We start from the raw sequence: 23,435 nt of genomic DNA on the forward strand, positions 1-23,435 counted from the left end.
ATGTGACATTAGACAAATTAATTAACCTAACTTCATCTCAATTTGTCTGTCTCCCAATGAAATGGGAATGGTAATTGTACCTACTTCACCTACTTCATAGATAATGTGATGCTAAGAAATAATGTAATGAGCGAAATAAAGTGATAATGTGATAATGTGATGAGAGAAAACATATAATACAGAACAGTGTTTGGCATGTAATAAATATTTAGTGTATATTAGCTAACATTATTTTATTTATTTCCTGTTCCAGGATCCATGTAGAAATAGTAATAAGTAGGAATCAATATCATAGTCAAGGGGTAGCCTGAGACAACAGTAGCTTCATATATATAGATTCTTCTGTGAATCTCTCATCAGTACCAGGATCAAGGGTGTCCCCACCATTGGATTCTCTTACAGGTATTTACCCCTTTCTCTAGAGAGCATTTGTTCACATTAATGGCACATTCCACAAAGGAAAAATTAAGACCTGGTGATAGATATGCCCATTTTAATATCAAATCTGACCTGATTTATGCTTTATTATGAATAATCTTTGAAAATGTATATCTGAATTATTCAGTCTTTAGTTTGGACTATAGGCATCTACATGCCACAGGAAAATACTCATAGACTTTTTTTCTATTTCTAATGTGTTATATTAGGCACTCAATAAATATTTGTCACATGAATGAATGAAAGCTAAGAATTCACTAGATGTTAAACTTTGGGAAGTGTTTACAACATGAACAATCATTATCAATACAGGCTTTAATTCCAAAAGTAAAAAAGACATTACAAGTTAAAAATAAATATTTGTGATTATTATTGTTCTTACTTTCCCAGACACTAGTTTGAGAATATTTTTATGCCAAGCACATAGTAGCTTTTAGTTCTGACTCAGATCCCTTTAGTGTTGGCTCAGCTATTAACATTTGTAGCTAATAACTAATATAGCCATAATATGAATTGGAAATTGCATTATGATCATTAGGCTTGAAAGACTATTCATCCTTTAATTATATCAAAATTCTAAAAGCAAATGTATGTAAAATACTTGACTGGTATGAAAGTTTATTACATCAAAATTCTAAAGGCAAAATTATATAAAATACCTGACTGGTATGAAAGTTTATTCCCTATTTCATATTTCAGAGTATAATATGACATTTTCCCCCTGTATTTGTGGGACACTTTATAATGTCAGTGTACTAAAGTTTTCTCTGATAAATAAATTTAAGATTTTTAAGTAGAAAGTGATTATTTGGCTGTTTACCAATGCCATCTGATTAGCTGTGTTTTTTGTTTCACTGAGCAGCTGGCAATTAATGAATTGATAGGAAATGGTCACAAGGCAGTGGCATTAGCATGTGAACATCTGGTATTAAAATTAGTCAACACAGAGCAGGGTTTTGTGATAATTCAAATTCACTGAAAAAATCACTACTTGAATCTTATTTGAAGGTCTCTATGGAAAGACAAAGCTATTAGTATCTTTTACAACTTGAGATGAAGATACATTGAATGAAAATTGAAGGTCGTTTGTGTTTGTTTGTTTGGGTGGGTGGGTGGCAGACTTGCAAACCTACAACATAATTTGGAAACTATGCATTTTTCCTTGAATATCCATTCTCCCACTTCAGACCATTCACATGCTATGATTATGAGCAGATATAATGGATGATTCCCTTCATCTCTCAGCTTCTTCCTCAACAAACTAATCACACTGAAGAGGTGAGAGGGTCCTTTTTCCAAACATCACATAGGTCACAAATAGGGTGTACCTATGAGTTTAGATTTTTTATGGTTATGTGTTCCAGGTGCAACTACAAACTGGCATCATTTCTTATGCACAGTATTATATTACCTTTATAAATCCAAGATTAAATTTTGCCTTCAAAATCACTGTAGAATGAAACCTCCCAATATCCAGAGTTATGTTTTCTGAGTGGTAAGTTATTTAATTACTTTTGGAGAGGAAGTATTGTAGATTCACTGTTTAATGAACTAATATAGATAGATAGATAGATAGATAGATAGATAGATAGCCAGTTTTTCCCACCTGAGTTCTTAGAAACTGCTATAATTGGTGATTGTGGAAAACAGAGTGCCACAGTCTGGCTGGGCACAATTCACGAGCCACTTATCAAGCACAAATGAACTTTATTTTTAGAACACACATACCACACCACAAGAGCTCTTCAGGAATTCCCTCAGAGCCCAACTGCCACCACCGGCTTCCCACAAGCCTCTCAACCCCCGCACCCCTCCTGCTCTTGAGGCAGATTGGCTGGGTCGCATGGGTGGACCCAAAAAAAGTCCCCCAATGAGCAGCTCCGTTGTCTGAAAGGGCGGGGAAACAGCCCAATGAGCATCACCACAGAGGAGCCAATCAGCTGGCAGCTAGAAGTTTGCTGGGGCCACTGTGAGCCAATCATCAGCTGGCAGCTGGAAGTTTGCTGGGGCCCCTGTGGCTGTGGCTCTCATCATCTCCCCCTCTCTGTTTAAACAACAAGCATGTGGCTTAGGGACCGTGCCTGCCTTAGGTTGTCCAATATTACATATGGTTCTTACTCGTTACCGGATGAGCTGACCTCAAGGCATCAGCCTCCTATCTTAGGTTGGTACCATTGTAATTGGATCTTACCCGTCATTGACTACCGGTCCAGCATACAGCCAGCGGGGGGGGGGGTGAGGTTCTTTGCCTCACCTCTGTTGGCCCCCAAATTTTAGCTGAACGACCATCACAAGCAAAAGGGAGGAGGATACACCAAGCCAATTGATGGCTCCTTTTGGAAAAATTGTACCACCGATGACACCATCAGCAAAAATACCCCAACACTACCACAAGTCGCTGCACCAACAGATAGTTCACAATGCATACAAGTGAGTTCACAATGCATACAAGTGATACATAGTCCAGGCAATCCTGTATGTGCCCTGATATGTCCTATAAAGAATGGATCTTTTCTGTCCCAGATTAGACTTTGTATAGTGGAAAGCAAAGAGAAAACAGTAGAGGAAAGGGAAATCCTACCAGCACCTTCAAGGGATACTATAGCATTAACTATATACTGACTATCAGAAAATAAATACAGAATCTTTAAACATCACAAAAGCTTGTAATACTGCATTAAGCTCTACCTTTTGAGCTGATTGTTTGGGTACTAAAAATGTAAAAGTTTGATCAGGTATAACTATTGCTGCTGTACCATTATTTGACCAATCAGTGAATATATTTGGAGCATTCATGATAGGTGTTTTTCTTGTCATTTTTGGAAAAATTACAGGATGCAATGACCAAAAAGACAATAAAGGATTAGATGGTAAGTGGTTATCAAATGAAACATTAGATTTGCATATGATTATTGCCCAAGTATTTAACTCATTAGCTAACTCATCAATTTGATCCATAGTATATGGAGTAATAATTTTATTGGGAGAAATTCCAAACACTCCCTTTGCTGCTTTTATTCCTTTGAGTATTAATTGTCCTACAGCCTCAGGATACCTAATAAGAATAGTGTTAGGAGAATAAGATAAACGTATCCATAATAATGGACCTTCTTGCCAAAATACTCCTGTAGGAATATTTTTTGTTGGTAGTACAATAAATAATAAAGGCAAACTTATATCAATTCTATCCAAATGCATATTTTCCATATATGTTTCAATGATTTTTAATGCCTTTCTTGCTTCAGGTGTTAACATTCGGGGTGAATTTGGATCTGATGGACTTTTTAGGATATCAAATAAAGGTCCCAACTCTCCTGTTGGTATACCTAGATAAGGCCTTATCCAATTTATGTCTCCTAATAACTTTTGAAAATCGTTAAGTGATTTGAGTTGATCTACTCGTATTTGAATTTTTGGTGGACGGACCATGGTTGAGGATAATAGAACTCCTAAATAATTAATTGGAAAATTTAATCATACTTTATCTATTGCTATCTCTAGATTATAATTTTTTAATAAGTTTGTAAGTGTGGCATAACATTCTAGCAATGAGTTTTTATCTTTGTGTGCTAATAATACATCATCCATATAGTGAAATATTTGTAGTTCAGGATTTTGATTTCTAAGTGGCTGGATTACTTTGTTAACATAAATTTGACACATAATTGGGCTGTTAGGCATCCCTTGAGGGAGTACTTTCCATTCATATCTCTGATCAGGACCTTCATGATTCAGTGCAGGGATAGTAAATGCAAAACATGGACTATCCTCAGTTGTTCCCCATGAGGGTCACCAAATGCCGCAGTCTGGCTGGGCACAATTCACGAGCCACTTATCAAGCAGAAACGAACTTTATTTTTAGAACACACAGGCCAAACCACAAGAGCTCTTCAGGAATTCCCTCAGAGCCCAACTGCCACCACGGGCTTCCCACAAGCCTCTCAACCCCCCCACCTCTCCTTCTCTTGAGGCCAATTGGCTGGGTCGCATGGGTGGAGCCAAAAAAGTCCCCAAATGAGCAGCTCCGTTGTCTGAAAGGGCGGGGAAACAGCCCAATGAGCATCACCGCAGAGGAGCCAATCAGCTGACAGCTAGAAGTTTGCTGGGGCCACTGTGAGCCAATCATCATCTGGCAGCTGGAAGTTTGCTGGTGCCACTGTGAGCCAATCATCAGCTGTCAGCTGGAAGTTTGCTGGCAGCTGGAAGTTTGCTGGGGCCCCTTTGGCTGTGGCTCTCAACAACAGAATAATTCTTAAATTGGTTCATAATGACACACAAAGTGTCATGCTTTTAATCGTATTCAAAAATAACAACTTTGGACATCAAATTTTTCTCTAGAATTAGGGGTAAAGCAAATTAATAGTAACAATGCAAACTTTTTTCTTTCTCCATCCCTTATTTTATTATTAAAGACTGTCAAGTTACAATCTGCTCTCCTTCTGCAGAACTCTTGTGATAGTACAGAAGGAGCACATCAATTGAATATGAAATATCAAGACAAATACAGGAGTAAAATAACTAGAATTCATATAAAATTCCAAAAGCCACTCCTCAGCAATGAAATGCCATTCAATCCTTTAGGAACTCATTAATCGATTAACATTTAGAACAGTAATTACAGGGAGAGTTGAATTCAAGTTAAATAAAACTAACAAGACCAATTATGTATTATATAAAACCACTGAATGCTTGATAAGGATCAATAAAGTAAAGTACCAGAGGCAACAAGTCAACATTAAAAGAGTGAAACACATGTGCATGTACATATAACACACGTGATAGAGATGTTTAATACACATATATTGGTGCTTCATAAACTTGGGGTATGCCATCATATTTCCAAAGAGGAAAAGGGATATATTGACATGAAATAAATTATCTCTATGAAAATGGTGAGTTGATACTTTATTGGTAATAAACTGAATCTTAAACCAAATTGAGTGTGATAAACCTGCATTTTTGAAGAATTGTTCCTGTTCTTTATGAAGAAAGAGTATATGCTTTCAAATGATTTAATATGATGAACATCTCCTTCTACTATTTGTGTATCTCAAGACAAAGAAAATTGTATGATATAGGAGGTTAATGTATGTTCTAATTAATAACAATTCTTGAAGTATACAATACATGTTAGAATCTGAGTTGTTATTTAAGATTATTTTACTAATTGCAGGAGTAAATAGTAATTTGGTTGTTTTAGAATTATCAATTTTGGAAATCTTCCTTCTTTGCTTCTTTGAATCTGGAGATTGCTGTGGTGTTTTAGAGGAGCTACAGCTGTTTTTGATGGGTCACAAATGAAATGCATGAAGAGTAAGTGGGTTGTAAAAGTCATAAATGCCACATAAAATGAAGTCATCAATGAGTTAAAAATGATTGGGGTTTTAGATTTGCCATTTTCCTTTTTAAATGTCCTTATTGATTTGTTGCAAATAGTGCTAACCCTGTATTTGGCAAATGGTGAGGACATTATTACTTGTGTTCTCATTTGTAATAAAACAGATTAACTTGCTGTGAAATTTTAACTAGGCTGAGACACAACAGTAACCACCTAATGAACCAAAACACATTGCAGTTAAGTAGCTAAATAGATGCATACTGATTATAGGGCTGAAAAATGAATGTTTACTTGCAAAGAAGACATTGTTCATAGAACTATCATTATTTGAGAAGCAATTAAATATTTCAGTTCTGCACAGATTTTTTTTTTTGACACAACTAATTCTAAATCAATATAAGATACTGGACTTCTTTAACATGATTTACATGGCAAAAAAAACAGTCTGACCTCCAGGCTGCCTTAGGAAAATAATAACAAAAAACTAAACCCAGATTAAATTTAGAAAGGGCAGGCTACAAAACCTTAAAGCAAAACATTGTTTCATGTAAAATATTACTGTCACTCTTAATATTGACTCTCCAAATCGTGTTTTCAAGTTAGTTTATATTTTATATAATGTACTGTTGAAAATGGCAAAAAAGGAGTTTGAAGATAATTGATTCAAGCTTATATTTCTCAATCACATGCTAATTTTAAACATGTTGGGGAAATACCTTATTATAGCATTATATTTGTCTTGTTATGTATATAATTTTCTATTTGTGTTGATGTTCATCCAGTCTTTCTTTACTAAGAATAAGCTTTCATTTTTTATTAGGCAGAGTGGACAAGACAAAGTATAATTGTCATTTGTATCCTCTTATTTTTACAAACTCTCTATTGTATGAATCACTGAAAAAATTTTCCATTTTTATTATGGAGGCATATAATGCTGCATGTGTGATTCCCTTTGGCTATTGTACAGTGCTTTTGTTTCTTTAATTGTATTTTTGTATAGTAACTTCTGTAATTTTCCCTTATCCATTAATTGGGAGATCCATTGAATTATATACATATACATGTATATAATTCTTATATATATATATAAGAAAATTGTCATTGTTAGAATTCAAAAATTCAAAGACAATTACTGAATGCTTTTCACTTTATGCACATATTTTGGTATGAATGAATGTGACAATAAAACAGTGAAAGAAACAAAAAGGGCTTCACATATGAAATTTTTTATTGTGGTTGTGAATGTGTATATGTATATACTATCTGGAGAATATGTTTTTAACCATGACAGTTTTGGTTGGCTTTCAAAACTAATGAACTTCTACTCTCTTAAAAAAATGAAAGGATGTGTGGTGTGAGGGATGTATAGATATTTCTGTCCATCCCATATTATCCCTCCAAAATTGAGTAGAATTATTGTGGAGAGAACTTGATTATTTTCTTCTGTCTAATTTATATATTGCTTTTGATTGTTCCTCATATACATTACAACCAGATGTTTTCCTGTATACTAAATATAAATGAGTTCCATCAGCACATTTCTCTGCTTAAAATATTGTTTTTAAGGCATGACAATAGCTATGAAGTCTTTATACTGTATATTTACAATTATTGCTATTTAATTAGTGCATAAAACTGAAATTACTATATGAAAATTCTACAGTTCATTTCACAAAAGTTATTGAATGTTAACTAAATGCTAGGCAATAATGTAATACACCATATAATAATGAACATAATATATTGATGACTGTATTAGTGTTCTAATACTGCTAGAACAAATTAACACAAATTCAGTGGCTTAAAATAATACAAATTTATTATCTTACAGTTCTGTAGATCAGAAATCACAAATGGGTCTCACAAGGTTAAAAGCAAAGTCCTGATAAAGTTACATCCTTTCTGTAGGTTTCTTGCCTTTTCCATTTTCTATAGGTCACTCATATTTATTGGATCAAAGCCCCTTTCTTCTACCATCAAAGACAGCAATGTTGCATCATTGTGATCCTCCTCTTCTGTCTCTTTTCTACTTTTAAGAAGCTTTTGATCATATTGGGAGCATCAAGATAATTTCCCAATATCCAATATGATCTCTCTATATCAAAATTCTGAATGACCACTCCAAAAGTCCTTTTGGTCATATAATGTAGTATATTCACAGGTTTTGACAATTAAGATGTGGAATAGACATCTTCAGAGGAAGGGTGGTATCATTCTGCCTGATGAAATGACAGACATTGCAAAATGTTCACAACAGCTAACGAAATAATAACTTTTAATTCTCATGTCATTATATTTGCATTAAACAATGACTGTTTTTCTTTAGGGGGTTTATAAATTTTGGGCCTCATGCAAAATCAATATGAAAATGAACATGTACATTTTCAATAAACTAATTAAATAAACTAATTCTTGATGCTATGATGATTTGAATACTGATGTTATAATTATAGATAATTAGAATATTTAATTTAAGAAATGTATTATGAATGAATTAAATATTTTATAGAACAAATATTCCCTGACCCAGCATGTCTATCATTCATTTTTATTGCATATGTGCACAAACATTGCAATTTGATTATTTTATTGATCAAATTAACTGAAATGATGCAGTATTATTCAATAATTTCTCATGCATAAATATGGCAAATAACATCAGTGTTTTATAACAATGTTTATAATCTCAAAAGTCTTGAAAGCCATAGCAGATAGAAGTGTATAAAAATATTTGCTTTTAATTCAAATTAATTATTTAAAACTATACAAATCTAAGTGATACTAAGGAACTGACAGGATCTGTTTGAAAAAAAAAACCCATGATTGTATTCTGTGACTATAAAAACAATTAATATAATTCAGCACCAGTTCCCGAGGTCTAACAGAAAAAAATGTATATCATAGCCATGATTTTTGTGCAGAAAAATTAAGAATGTACTAAGTTGTCACTATTTATGAGTTTTTCCCAGGGCTTTCAGCTCTTTACATCATGTAGATCTTCTTTTTAGTCAGATAGTAGTATCATTCTCCAGGCCTTGTTATGAATTTTACATCTTTCAAGAAACTTACAATAATAACTTTAATTACATACCTAAGTTTATAATTATTTATTATTGTTCTAGAAAAGGAAATGGAAATTAACTTTTCTTGAGTCTCCTACATGTACCCAGAATGTCTTTGAACTCTTTTGCTTTCTGTTACTTAACTCTCACAATATCCCATTAAACTCACAATAATGGAAATATGTTTTTGTCTAAAGATTTATATTTAAGACCAATTACTGTGGATATGTCCACTCACTTTCAGGATAAGAGGTCAACATTTCAAATCTTATAGACTCAACCATCTTGAAAAACTTGGCATACACATGGCATTTCCTTTTATGTTTTCTCTTGTGGCAGGAGCGGATCCCAGAGAGCCCTTCTCCTGCTCCCTCCCTGGAAGAGAGCCATCGCCCTGGGAGCCAGACCTCCTCCCACCCCAGTAGCAGTGTGTCCAGCTCTCCCTCTCAGATGGATCATCAGTCAGAGAGAATGGGTAGGTATTTTTGTTGAAATAAGTATTGGAAGATATTTGTTCAGGAAATTCCTCATTAGGCAATGGATAGGGGAGAAAGAAGCTGAAGAAGCTGATGCTTCCTTAACATACATGGCTTTTTGAAGTGGTCACTTTTTATTGCTGAAACAACATGACCAAAAAAAATGAAACTTAAAGTGTCAGAAATTTGTTCTGTGCAAAGATATTTCTTTATTGTATCATACAATCTCATGAGAACAATATCATAGGATTGTTGGTAGAATATGTGTTAGCTCAATGTTATATTGGTAGGTAAGAGCTATTGCATTATAATACATTAGCATTGCATTATTCATAACATTATTTGGGATAATGGAAGGTAAAATATTCTTTAGGCAGCTCATCTTTTAAGAGTGATTAAAAAGTAATGCAATATATAATATACCACAGTCTTAAAAATTTGGATCACAAATATTGAACATGCTTTTCTCTACATTTTTTTATTTTTTCAGAAATCTTACACCATAGATAATATTCCAGAAAATTGTAGTACAATGGTGTATCAGACACTTGAATATAGCCATAGGTGTAACAGTAGATATAATATCCTGGGTATGATGTATAGTCACCATGAGTTTCTTTATGATATGGAAAGGATTATCCTCCTGACGACTACACTGAATTTTTGGAGGTCTTATGGGATAATATGTGTAAAACATTTCAGAAGTTTGAAAAGCTAAGGAAATATGAGGTGATAAATATTACTTTTCTACATGTGACTTTACCTTGACTGTTTATCATCTCCTACTATTAGATATCACTCATGTATACAGAAATTACTGGGTACATTCAGCTGTAACTCATTCTCATTTAATATACAGTAATTATGGATTAACTGACCTAGGTAAACTCTTCATTAATTTTTTATATCTATAGAAATCAATTTTCTATATGTCTGTTTTCTTTAAGGAAATCACATTTTCTTTTCTTTTAGTCTTAGTATGGGTATGTTAGGTATACTGTATGTATGCAAATCTCATAATAGTGACTGATTCCAGGCTTTCCAAAATAATGTGTGTGTGTGTGTGTGTGTGTGTGTGTGTGTTTTAATGGGAGGAGATAAATTTACAGGATTTCAGAAGGCATTCAGTTCTGCTTTTGTTCTGGAGAAGGATGAAGGCAATTTCTCCCTTGTGGAAATTAACCCAAGTCTCACTTAGGCTGCCAAAATTATACATTTTTTGTAGATTTCTAGCTTCATAATGCATTCTTTGATTCTTAAATCTGGCTCTATATTATAATCACTGGTACATTTTTTTACAACTATGGATGTTCAGGCCAAACAGTCTGGGTTTGATTCACCTGGTCTCGAATATAGCTTGGGTAGCAGTGTTTTGATTTGCTTTTTTATTATCTCCTCAGGGGATTCTAAAATGCATACCCATTTAAGAAACAGTGAGGTAGAGCTTGAGGATTATGGCCCTAAGATGAAAGTTTAATTCCTGAAAGAGGTGAACAAGGTTTTTAGCTTTACTCTGTTCTATGAATAAAAACTACCTGGTTCTTACAATTTTATATATGACTGATTCAAGGGGGTCTTGGTAAGACAAGAGGCTACAGCTGAATTATTACTGATGAACCAAGAAACTAAATTTCACACTATGCTGTTGGGATAATCCTTTTATTGTTGAAGGTGCAGGATAGTGAAAGAAAGAGGGGGGAGAAGGGATACACCCACACCCACACCCACTATATATATATATATATATATATATATATATATATATATATATATATATATATATATATATATAGAGAGAGAGAGAGAGAGAGAGAGATGTAGATATATAGTATTATTTATTGAGTTATTGAGTGCTGGCTAAAAGCAGAGCACATAAAGATATATACTTAGTGAATAGATATATCATAAGAGAATAGTTAGCTCATGTTTAGAAGTAAAATCAAATATTTCCAAAAAATCATAATATATTACAAAAAATCTTGAAAACATAGTACATTTCTAATTCATATGACAGTAATTAAACTCTATATGTACATTCTATAGTTGTTCAAGCATGATAAAAAGCTGATTTATAAATGAGTACAATGTTTTGGTGTTTCTTGGCTTTAAAGTGACCATATCTTATATATAAAGTTTTAATAAAATATAAATTCACAGTTGAAAGGACAAACTCAGAAAATTAGCATGATTTTTCTCTTTCAATATAGATATACTGTGAAGAACTGCAGTAGTTACCAGAAAGTTATATTTTATCTGTTAGTTTTTCAATATGTGATATTTGAAAAAAAGTTTCCATAGTAAATTAAATGTAAAATTACTTTTAACATTTATTTATATGATCTATTAAAGGATGGATTATTTCCAGAAACATTTTGGGAAATATGTTATTAATGATGGAATTAAATAGATTGCATATAGATTTTAAAAGATAAGCTATTTTAAATGCTCCAAATAATATGTTGGCAATTATATAAGTGCTATATATTAATTTTACTATAAAATTGAAATGGTTAAACATCTTATTAATTTTAAAATTATATGAACATAAGACTAATAAAAAGTTATACTGTTACAGAGGTACAAGTATATAAAAATCATGTTGTTACAGAATATTATCCATTTATGTGATGCTCTTCTGCCTTTCTTGGTATTTTGCATCAAGAATCACTCAGTTACATCTCTTATTTATAGTTATGATGCCCAACAATAGAGAGGAACTTATTGTTGATCATGATAATGGACCAACCATCAAAAAATTCCAAAGGGATAATAAAGGTAAAATGATTTTTGCTTATTTGATGTACATATAAATATCAGATACTAACTCAATTAACAAATCAGTTTTGTATATTGTATCCATGTTTCCTAATTCAGAATAAATATATATGGCTTTGGGTAAATTGTTTTAGTAGTAAAAAATGTATTTGCCTGAAGTTTGTTTATTAATATTATAATTTACCTATCTACCTGAAAAATTTATGTGCATGTGGTCAAAAATCTCACCCTAAACACTTTCATTATAACTATTCATAGACATGTGATGCCTCTCTTTGTGTATGTATGTACATAAACGTATATACATACACACATATATATTTTTATTATATAAATAATTCACCATTCGTTGTTATATTTATAAAAACTGAGTTGGTATAATGGGGTAAAGCTGCTTTCCTCAACCCTCAAAAGCAATCTAACTTGATCATTTCAAATGGAAGCTGTTTAGTATATATTTTTGTTGCTGTGTCTTAAAGGCCTAACTAGAGAAATTTTAAAGGAGGAAAAGTTTATTTAGGGACTCACATTTTCAGATAGCTGACTCCATTTCTCTGGGCTGAAGGGGAGGCACAACTTTATGCCAGAAGGGTGTGGAGGAGGAAAGCAACTGAGGGCTGGGGACATCTCTTCAAGAAGAAAGGGAGGAGAGAGAGAGAGAGAGAGAGAGAGAGAGAGAGAGAGAGAGAGAGTGAGTTAGAGTTCTCTCCTCACTGTGACAAATATAAACCCCAAAGGCATGCCTCCAGTGACTCACCTCCACTCACCTCCTCTCTATCTGCCTACCTGCCTACTGTTGCCACACAGATAACCCCTGTCAGTGGATCAATGCACTGATTAAGTTAAAGATCTCATAACCCAATGATTTCACCACTAAGCTTTCTTGTATTGTCTCACACATAAACCATAACAAAAGCTTATAAGGTTAATCTACCAAGTATTTATCTGGAATACAAATAAATATGACCTCAACATGGCTTTTAATCTGCCAAGGTGTAGGTGTTATCTCTGTGCAGTATCCAGTTTTGTCTTAGGATATCTGTTTAAAGAAGGTAAGGAGAGTAAGAATTTCAAAGGGATGCTCTTCTGAAATGAAAACTGAGCACAACTTTGTTTAAAAGGTTACAAAGATAGGAGAAAAGGAAAATATATAATCATATGTTATCGACCATTATTATTGCTGTCATCATTAGTTATACTATAGCTAACATGTAAACTTATCAGATTTTTAGATGGTCTGACAATTTTAGTACAGTTAGGGAATTTCCACTAAAGATGCTCATAATATGTAGAAAATACTCCATGAGCTGAACAGTTAAGGGAATTTTTTTCTTTCTTCTCTAGGCTAAACTTGCTTCATAATTACCTAGATGAGCATTTTAGTCGGAATTTGGAATAGTGTATGATTTTAATTTCATCGATCCATGGTTGGTTTCCTTGCCACATGTTTTGTCTTTTCTTAGCCAGACACTGAAATGCTATACCCTCTGGGGCTACAAAATGCAAATGATTTATTTCAGAATAGTTGTCAGAATGGAAAAAGTCAGGTTCAGTATATTAAACTACCCAAATTCTTATACAGGTAATGAAATTCTAGTTAAAGATGAAGCTTCATTCATAACCCAGCAACAATTTGTTCTGGAGAGCCCTTTTCTACCATACCATGACTATTTGAAGGACAGCTTAGTAGTAAAGCACTTTTGCAAGGAAAATCTCAAGCTGTACATGACACATATGATTCCATTGGAACTGTAAACTCCATAAGTCAAAATGGCATTAGGACTGGTTATATGCTGCAGAGCTCAAGTATACACTATTGTGTCTTATGAAAAATCAGCTGAAGTCTTGGTACAGATGTATGATAACAGATTTTCATAAAATACACAGTGGTATTTATTGGCATTTCTGAATTTCTTGCTGTAGAATGGTGCAGCTTTATACATTTCAATCAAATAATTTGGTCACACATCTTGATGAGGATCTTAATAAACAGGAGTGGTGTATTAAACTGCACCCCAGTTATGGTGAAAACTTTATTTTTCAAAAATTTCCTGTAGTTGTAGATGGACAACATTCCTTTATTTTATTTGTTTATTTTTATGTTGTGCTAAGGATCCAAACCAGTGCCTCACACATGCTAAGGAAGTGCTCTGCCACTGAGCTACAGCCCTAGCCTGGAAAATTTACTTTTAAATGAGACTTTCTATAATCAAGTTCTATCAGTTATATTTGGTTTAGTTAGACAAAATATATTTTACTAAAATAGATTTTAGATGTTTAAAGGGAACAAATTAAAGTAGAAGTTTTAACATTTATTAAGTATGACAAGTAAGCAGTTCATGCAACTGTGGAAAACATATGTTTTCACATCTGTTTTGAATAATATCATCATAATTTAAAAATAATTTGTAGCTCATGAAATTATAAAATGCCTACTTTGTTATTATGAAAAAAAATTATAAAACTGACAAAGTAGTGATAAAGTCTGCTTCATATAGCCCACCTCCTTCTTCACTTTGTAAAGTGGGGTGATAGTGCAATACACTCTAAAATGATAATTTGCATTTTGCATTAGAGTTTAATATGCATATGTATAAAAGTATATATAATCTGTATTTCCTGATAGCAGTGTCCATTTCAACTGAATCCAATATGAATTATCAAACTGTACATTTTTAGTTTCAAATCAACTGTTTTAGTAAAACAGAATATCTGCTTTTTCTCCTCCAACTTCCCCTGTCCCCTTTTCTCTATTCTACTGATCTTTCTTATTTTATTTATTTTTTTAATTGGAGAATTATGGATATTCACAAAAGTAAAATTCACTGTGGTATATTCATATATGTACATATAAAAGTTAGGTCAGATTCATAACACTGTCTTTCACAATCCCATCCTTCCTCCCTTCCTCCCTTCCCTTCATTTCCCTTCATTTACTCCACTGCTCTTTCTTCTTTCTTGTACTTTTAATCCCCCCTTATTTTGGATTAGTTTCCATGTGTCAGAGAAAACATTCAACCTTCGACTTTTGGGGACTGACTTATTTCCCTTGGCATGATAGTCTCCAGATCCATCCATTTACTGGCAAATGCCACAATTTCATTCTTCTATATGGCTCAGTAATATTCCCCTGTGTATATGATCCACATTTTCTTTATCCATTCGCCTATTGAAGGACACCTAGGTTAGTTTCATAGCTTAGCTATTGTGAATTAAGCTTCTATGAACATTGATGTGGCTGTGTCACTCTAGTAAACTGATTTCAAGTCCTTTGGGTACATGATGAGGAGTGTGATAGCTATGTCATATGGTTGTTCCATTCTTAGTTTTCTGAGGAATCTTCATATTGCTTTCCAGAGTGTTTATATTAATTTGCACTCACACCAGTAATGTATGAGTGTACCTTTTCTCCCACATCCTTGCCAGCATTTATTAGTTGTATTCTTTCTTTATTTTTTATTTTAGCTATAGATGACAGTAATGTGTATTTTGATATACATACATGGTGTATAACTCATTCTAATCAGGATCCCATTTTTTTGTCATTGTATCTAATGTGGTTATTATTTATATTCTTGATAATTGCCATTCCAAGTGCAGTGAGACGAAATCTCAATGTAGTTTTGATTTACATTTCTCTAACTTCTAGAGATGTTGAACATATTTTTATATATTTATTAGCTATTTGTATTTCTTCAAGAAGTGTCTGTTTAGTTCTTTTGCCCATTTGTTAATTGTTTGTGTGTGTATGTGTGTGTGTGTTTTTGTGTGTGTATTAAGTTTTTTGAGTTCTTTATCTATTCTGGTATTAATTCCCAAGGAGTAGGTGGCAAAGATCTTCTTCATCCTGAAGTCTCTCTAGGCCTACATCCGTTTCCTGTGATATGCATACCCTTTTTAATTAGATGTCTTCCCACTTGTTGATTCTTGGTCTTATAAAATGAGTTCATAGGCTACAGATGAATAGATAATTATTTTAATATCCTTTAAACATAAGAATCTAAACTATATCTCATGTAAAACATAAGTATTACTATATTTCTATGCACAAATTTCAGCTTGGTAGATGTTTGTGGCTATAAACTGGCATTATAATAATTTAAATATGCTCTATTCAATTAGTTGTTTCTTTTTCTTTTTTCCTGAGATATTCTTAGATACTCTTTGATATTCTTAGATAATCTATCAGATGTAGTAACATTTCAGACTATGCAGGTGTTTGGAAATGTATTTTCTGAAAATTATTATTTTCTAAAAGGTATTAATGTATTTTCTGAACATTATTATTTTCTAAAAGGTATTAATGTGTTAAATCAGTTAAAATTCAAATATAATTACAAATGTTCTCTATGATGAACTTAAAATGTGTAAAGTGAAAAATATAATTTGGTTATGTAATATAATCTGTGGTTCTAAATTAAAATGAGAAAAGCAAGAAACATCTGACTACATTTTCTTTAAATTACCTTTATGTAAAAAATTATTTAGAATCTGTTATAGAATCATAGTGTGTTACAAAACAGAATTTCTTGTAACCTTCTCCAGGTTTCTCTCAATACCAATATCTTCTGTAAATGTAATATTGTAACAAAAGCACAAAATTGACTTTGGTATGATCTACAATTATTTATTAGTTCACAGTTTATTGTGATTTCATTAGTGTGCATGTGTCCTTCTATGGAATATTATCACATGTATATTTGTATAACTGTTACCAAAATCAAGGGTTATTCTATAAACATACGAGTATCTCATGGAGTGGGGATATTGCTAAATGTTAAAGTGCTTACCTAGCTTGCCTGAGGCCTCAAATTCAATCTCAAGAACTGCAAAAATCCAATCAAAACAAAATCAACGAACAAAAAACACAGGGGTATCTCTTCTGCTATTCCTTGTCTTACACACATTCTGCCTCCTTGACATCTAATACTTGAAACCACTAATCAAATAGCCATGTATAGCTTTCCATAATTCTGATAATATTCTATGCATGGAACCATACAGCATGTAAACTCTGGTGATCAGCTTTTTTCATTTGGCAGAATTCTAATGTTATCTGTTTAAATTGTTATCTAGGTCAATTTTTCTTTTTCTTGACAAGTAGTATTCCTTGTATAGATATAAAACAGTATGTAAACAGTTATCCATTTTAGGATGACTGTTTCTGGCTTTGGACTATTATGAATAAAGCTGTGGTCATTTATGAATAATTTTGTTTCAATAAACTCTTAATTTCTATAGAACAAATCCCTAAGAGTACAATTGTTTGTCTATATCATTGGTGTGTATTTAGTTTGATGAGAAACTGAAAATATTTTAGAGTGGCTGGCCATTTTATTTACCTCTCATCAGCATATGAGTAGTTCAGATTGTCTCCATCCTTACCAGCATTTCTTGTGGCCATTGTTTTTTTGCTTTTAGTTGTTCTTAAGTTATGCGCAGTGATAGATCCTTCTGGTTCAAATTTGGATTTTCCTAATGGTTTGTGAAATTGGACCTCTTGTGCCTAATATCCTCTTTCTTGAAATGTTTCTTCTGCCTTTTTCTAATTTGGTAATTTATTTGTTGTTTTTATTATTATTGGATTTTCAACGTTCTTTATATATTCTACATATATGTCCTTTTTCAGATATGTGGTTTGTAGATATATTTCCCATAGTGGGGTTCTTTTTCTTATTTTTTTTTGTACAGGGCATTAAATGCAGGGGTACTTAGACACATCCCCATCCCTTTTTTATATTTTATTAGAGGAAGGGTATTGCTGAGTTGTATAAGGCCTCACTAAGTTACTGAGGATGACTTTGAAATCCCAATTCTCCTGCCTCATCCTTAGGAGATGCTGGGATTATAGGTGTGTGCCACTGCACCCGGCTGCAGATTGCTTTATATCCTTTTAAAAGGGTCTTATTGTAAAATTTTTTATTTTGATAAATCTAATGTATATGTCTCTCTCTATATATATTATATATATGCATATATATGTATATATATATATATATATATATATATATATATATATATATATATATATATATATATATATATTATGGTACTTTTGGGTCAAATCTAAAATCTTTTCACCTATGTCTGGGTCCTGAGGGTTTACTCTTGGGCTTCTTTTTCCTGTAAGATTTAAGGTTTGATTCCTTTAAGACTATGATCTCAAAATTGTCATTGTTTGGTTTTGGCTGGGCAGTCATTTGATGAAATGATACTTTTCCTGTATTGATTTGCTTTTGTACTTTTGTAAAAAGAAGTCAATAATTTGTTCTTGTGGAAGGCTATTTTTTGGTTCTCTATTCCATCTATCTGTATATCTATCTCTCTTTCATAACTGCAGTCTTAATTATTGAAAGTACATAGTAAGATTTAAAAAAAAAACACATAAATATCCCTTCTAATTTATTCTTTATTTTTCAGGATGTTGTGGCAATGCAAGACTCTGGGCCTTTCTGTGTATTTTTAAATGAGCAGATATTTACAAATGTAGTTGCTTGGGTTTTCATAGAAATTACACTAAACCTACATATTAATTTGAGGAGAATTAACATCATTACTGTGTTTTCTTACAATCTATGAACACAGATGTCTTTCCACTATTATATATTTTCTTGGATTTCTTTCATCAGCAAACTTTGCTTTTGATGTACAAGTCTTGTACACATTTTGTTAGATTCATGCCTTTTTCAGTATTTGAATAGTTGTAATTATTTTTGTATTTCTAAATTAAGCTTCTGTATTTTGTGGCATATAAAATATTGTTAATTTTTATATATTGATTTTATAAACTATCATTTTACTGAACTTTACTTATTAGATCCGTATGGAATTTTCTACAGACAATCAAGCCATGCCATGTGCAAATAGAGACAGTTTTATTTCTGCCTTTTTTATTTGTATTCTTTTATTTTTTTAGTTGATTTAATATGCTGCCTAGGACGTCCAGTAATATGGACGAAATCATGAAATTGGACATCCTTCACCTGGTCCCGGTTTTAGAAGAAAAATATTATCAGTTTTTCAACATTATATATGATGCCAGCTGTACATGTTTTGTAGGTATCTTTATCATATTGTAGTTATTTATTTTTATTGCAAATTGAGAATTTTTTCATGAATGTGAATTGGATTTTGTCAAATGCTTTTTCTGTGTATGTTGATAGCATCACATGATTTTTCATCTTTTACATATTGATATGGTGAACTTGATTAATAGATTTTCCAATGTTAATCTAGGTTGCATACCAGGAATTTATCACATTTGGTCATTATTTATAATTATCTTTTATCCATTGTTAGAGTTGGTTTCCAAAAATTTTGTTGGAAATTGTGAATCTATTATCAGGAGTGATATTGGATGCAGTATTGTTTTTCTAATGGTTTTATCTGTATTTAGTATAAGAGAATATTTGCCTCACCAAGCAATTTTGAAGTGTTCCTTTGTCAATTTTTTGGAATAAATTATGTAGAATTGTTTTAAATGGTTGGTAGAAATATTAATTGAAGTCCTTGTGCACAGACATTTCATTTTGGGAATTTTCTTAAATTTTGGTTCCAATTTACTTAAGAATAACAAGAATACTTAGACTACTTTCTCAGGCTGAGAAAGATTTACTAGTTTTCCTTATTGAGGAGTTGTTGTATTTCATCTAACTTGTAGAATTTATATGTTTATTATTTTTCTTTGCTTGTGGTGTCTTCAAGATCTTTAGTAGTACCTTCTGTTTGAATCTTGATATTGCCAATTTATGTTTTCTCTTTTGTCTTGTAATTTTAGCCAGAGGTTTTAAAGTTATCTTTTCAAAGAATCAATTTTGGGCTCTGATTTTCTTTATCCCCCCTCTTTTTACTACTTCTTTGATTTCTAACCTTGGGTTTGTTTTTCCCCCTTTCTGCTTTCTTTGAATTTATTTCACTCTTATTTAAAACTTTGTTAAAGTGCGAATTACGTAACTGATTTGACCACTTTCCCTACATTAATATAAGAATTTAGTGCCATAACATTTCTTCTTAGATCTGTTTGGCTGAGTTCTAACAATTTGGGTACATATTCATTTTAATTTAGTTCAAAGTATTTCATACGTTTTTTTACTTTTGATCTTTCTATTTTTTCTTATACTTTTGAATGTTAAATGATTCCTTCCTTTATCATTTCTTTATTGTTTCAAAAAATTTTAGGCCATTCATTTAGGGTAGTTCTTTTGATCATGTTTTTCCCTTTCATTTGTAAAGAATATTTTTACTGGCTACCCAATACTGAGCTGATGGCTATTTTTTTCAGCACATGGAAAACATAGTACCACTTTTTTTAGTCTCCATGATTCTGAGAAGAAATCTACTGCTATTTGAATGGTGTTTCCATTGAGAGCTAAGGGTTTACTTCTCCAGCTGCTTTCAAGACTTTTTTAGTTTTGGAAGTTTGGTTATAGTGTTTCTCTGTGGAGATTTCTTTAGCTACATTCTGTTTCAGATTCCTCAGCTTCGTGAATCTGTAAGTTATTTAGTAAAAACAAATTTGGAAAATTTTCAGCCCTTTTTCTTTGAGTACTTTTGCAGCCTTGTCTTCTTTCTTTTCTCCTTCTCTGATTTGAGTGACACAAAATATCATATCTTGTAGTATAGTTCCATGTGCTTCTTGAAGTCTCTTTTACTTTTCTTTTATAAGGTGGATTTCTTCCTGTTGTTCAGAAAGTGCAATTTATATTTTTCTCTCTTATGTTTACTAATTCTTTTTTTGTGCTCTCCCATCTGGCATTGAATACATCCATTGAGTTTTTAAAAACTTCTTATAATTTTCTATTTTAAAAGTTTCATTTGTGTATTCTTGATATTTTCTTTTTTGTGACTTTCTATTATTTACAGAGATCTTTCTGTTATTTCATTTGTTTCATGAAATTCTTGTAATTGCCCATTGAATTATTTTTATGGTGGGTGTTTTAAAATCCTTTTTAGATAGGTCCAGCATCTGTGGAATCTTTCCATTGGTGAATTTTAATTATCTTTTGGTATTTAAATTGACATATTCCCCATTCATTCTTGATAACTGTCTTCTGATTGAAATGTGAATGTTTAGTAATTATGGAACTTTAATTTTATATAAATAATGTAGGTTAATGGTATTTTACTGCTTCATTTCCACTGTATATTGCTAGGAGTCCAAATATTACCAGAGCTGGAATGTTCCCCCTTTATTGTCCAGTGTGGGTAGGAGTTCAGACTGTTCATTCTTATAATGCATTCTTTTTTTAAAGGGACAGTTCATTGCATTGAGCTCATATATTAAAAGAATAGAAATTCACCAAATAAATGACCTAACATTATATTTCAAAGCACTAGGGAAAAAACTACAAATCAACAACAAAGGCAGTAGAAACAGGAAATAATTCAAATTGGAGCTGAAATAAATGAAATTAAAACAAACAAACAAAACAATTAAAAAACTGACAAAACAAAAATAAATAAAATTGATGAACCCTTATCCATGCTAACAAAGAGAGAGAAAACTGAAATTAGCCAAATTGGTGATAAAAAATGAAACATCACAACAGACAATGCTGAAATAAGAAGATAACTAAAAAAATATTTTCAAAATTTATACCCCAATAAAATAGAAAATCTTGAAAACATTGGCAAATTTCTAGAGACATATGACCTACTAAACTGAATAAGGAGGACCTACACAATTTAAACAGATCAATTTTAAGCAATGAAATACAAGATGCCATCAAAAGTCTACCAAACAAGAAAAGCCCAAAACCAGATGGATTCTCAGCCAAGTTCTGCCAGAGGTTCAAAGAGGAATTAACACTAATACTCCTCAAATAATTCCATGAAATAGAAAAGAAAGAAACCCTTCTAAACTCGTTCTATAAGGCCATTATCACCCTGATACCAAAACCATACAAAACACATCAAGGAAAGAAAACTTCAGGCGAATACCTCTGATGAACATACATGCAAAACTTCTCAATAAAATTGTGGCAAATCACATATAAAACATATTAAAAAGATACTGCACCAAGATCAACTGGGGTTCATCACAAGAATGCAACATTGTTTCAACATACAGAAATCAATAAACATGATTCATCACATCAATAGACTAAAAGATAAGAATCATATGATCATCTTGATAGATGCAGAAAAAGCACTTGACAAAGCACAGCACCCCTTTATGTTCAAAACACTAGAAAAACTTGGGATAGTAGGAACATACTTAAACATTTTAAAAGCTATATATGTTAAACCAAAGGCCAACATTATTCTAAATAGAGAAAAATTGAATGAATTCCCTCTAAAAACTGGAATAAGACAATGATACCCTCTTTCACCACTTCTATTTAACACAATTCTTGAAACTCTAGCCAAAGCAATTGTACAGAAGAAAGAAATTAAAGGGATAAAATACAAAAAGAACTCAAACTATCACTGTTTGCTGACAACATGATTCTATATTTAGAAGATCCAAAAATTACACCAGAAAAATTTAAGAACTAATAAATGAATTCAGCAAAGTAGCAGGATATAAAATCAACACACATGAATCAAATGTATTCCTACACATCAGTGATGAATTCATTGAAAGTGAAATTATTAAAACTACCCCATTCACAATAGCCTCAAAAAATGCTTTGGATAAAAATCTAACAAAAGAGGTAAAAGACCTCTACAATATAAAGTACAGAACAATAAAGAAAGAAAATAAAGATCTTAGAAAACGGAACGATCTCCCATACTCTTGGATAGGCAGAACTGATATTGTCAAAAATGCCATACTACCAAAAGCATTATACTGATTTATTGTAATTCCTATTAAAATCACAATGACATTCTTCATAGAACTAGAAAATGTGATAATGAAATTCCTTTGGAAAAATAAGTGACCCAGAATAGTCAAAGCAATTCTTAACAAGAATAGTGAAGCAGGAGGCATCACAATACCAGACCTTAAACTATACTACAGAGCTATAATAACAAAAATGGCATTGTGTAGTTCAATGTTACAGAATAGAAGTCACAGAGATAAAGACACATAAATACAGATATCTAATATTAGACAAAAGTGCCAAAAACATACATTGGAGCAAAGATAGCCTCTTCAACAAATGGTGCTGGGAAAACTGGAAATCCATATGTAAAAAAAAATGAAATTAAACCTCTGTCTCTCACCCTGCATGAAACCCAACTCAAAGTGGATGAAAGACTTAGGCACTAGGAGACCCTGCCCTAATAGAAGAAAAATAGGCCCAAATCTTCACCATGTTGGCTTAGGATCTGACTTCTTTAATTAGACACCTAAAGTGCAAGAAATCAAATAAAGAATCAATAAATGGGATGTATTCAAAC

The 23,435-nt window shown here is 32.2% G+C and overlaps 1 protein-coding gene across 1 annotated transcript in view; it reads left to right on the top strand.

Moving 5' to 3' along the window:
* Dach2 (dachshund family transcription factor 2) overlaps window positions 1-23,435 on the top strand; it is a 153,500-nt gene that overhangs the window by 85,067 nt on the left and 44,998 nt on the right. Inside the window, exons 4-5 of the mRNA XM_046425401.2 lie at window positions 9,178-9,313; window positions 12,006-12,089. Coding sequence (XP_046281357.2) covers window positions 9,178-9,313; window positions 12,006-12,089 — 220 coding nt within the window. The remainder of the gene's footprint in view (window positions 1-9,177; window positions 9,314-12,005; window positions 12,090-23,435) is intronic.

The sequence above is a fragment of the Marmota monax genome, unplaced genomic scaffold (genome assembly GCF_021218885.2).
Source record: "Marmota monax isolate L192 unplaced genomic scaffold, Marmota_monax_Labrador192_F-V1.1 WCK01_AAM20220418_F8-fsc00176, whole genome shotgun sequence".
NCBI classification, from domain to species: domain Eukaryota; kingdom Metazoa; phylum Chordata; class Mammalia; order Rodentia; family Sciuridae; genus Marmota; species Marmota monax.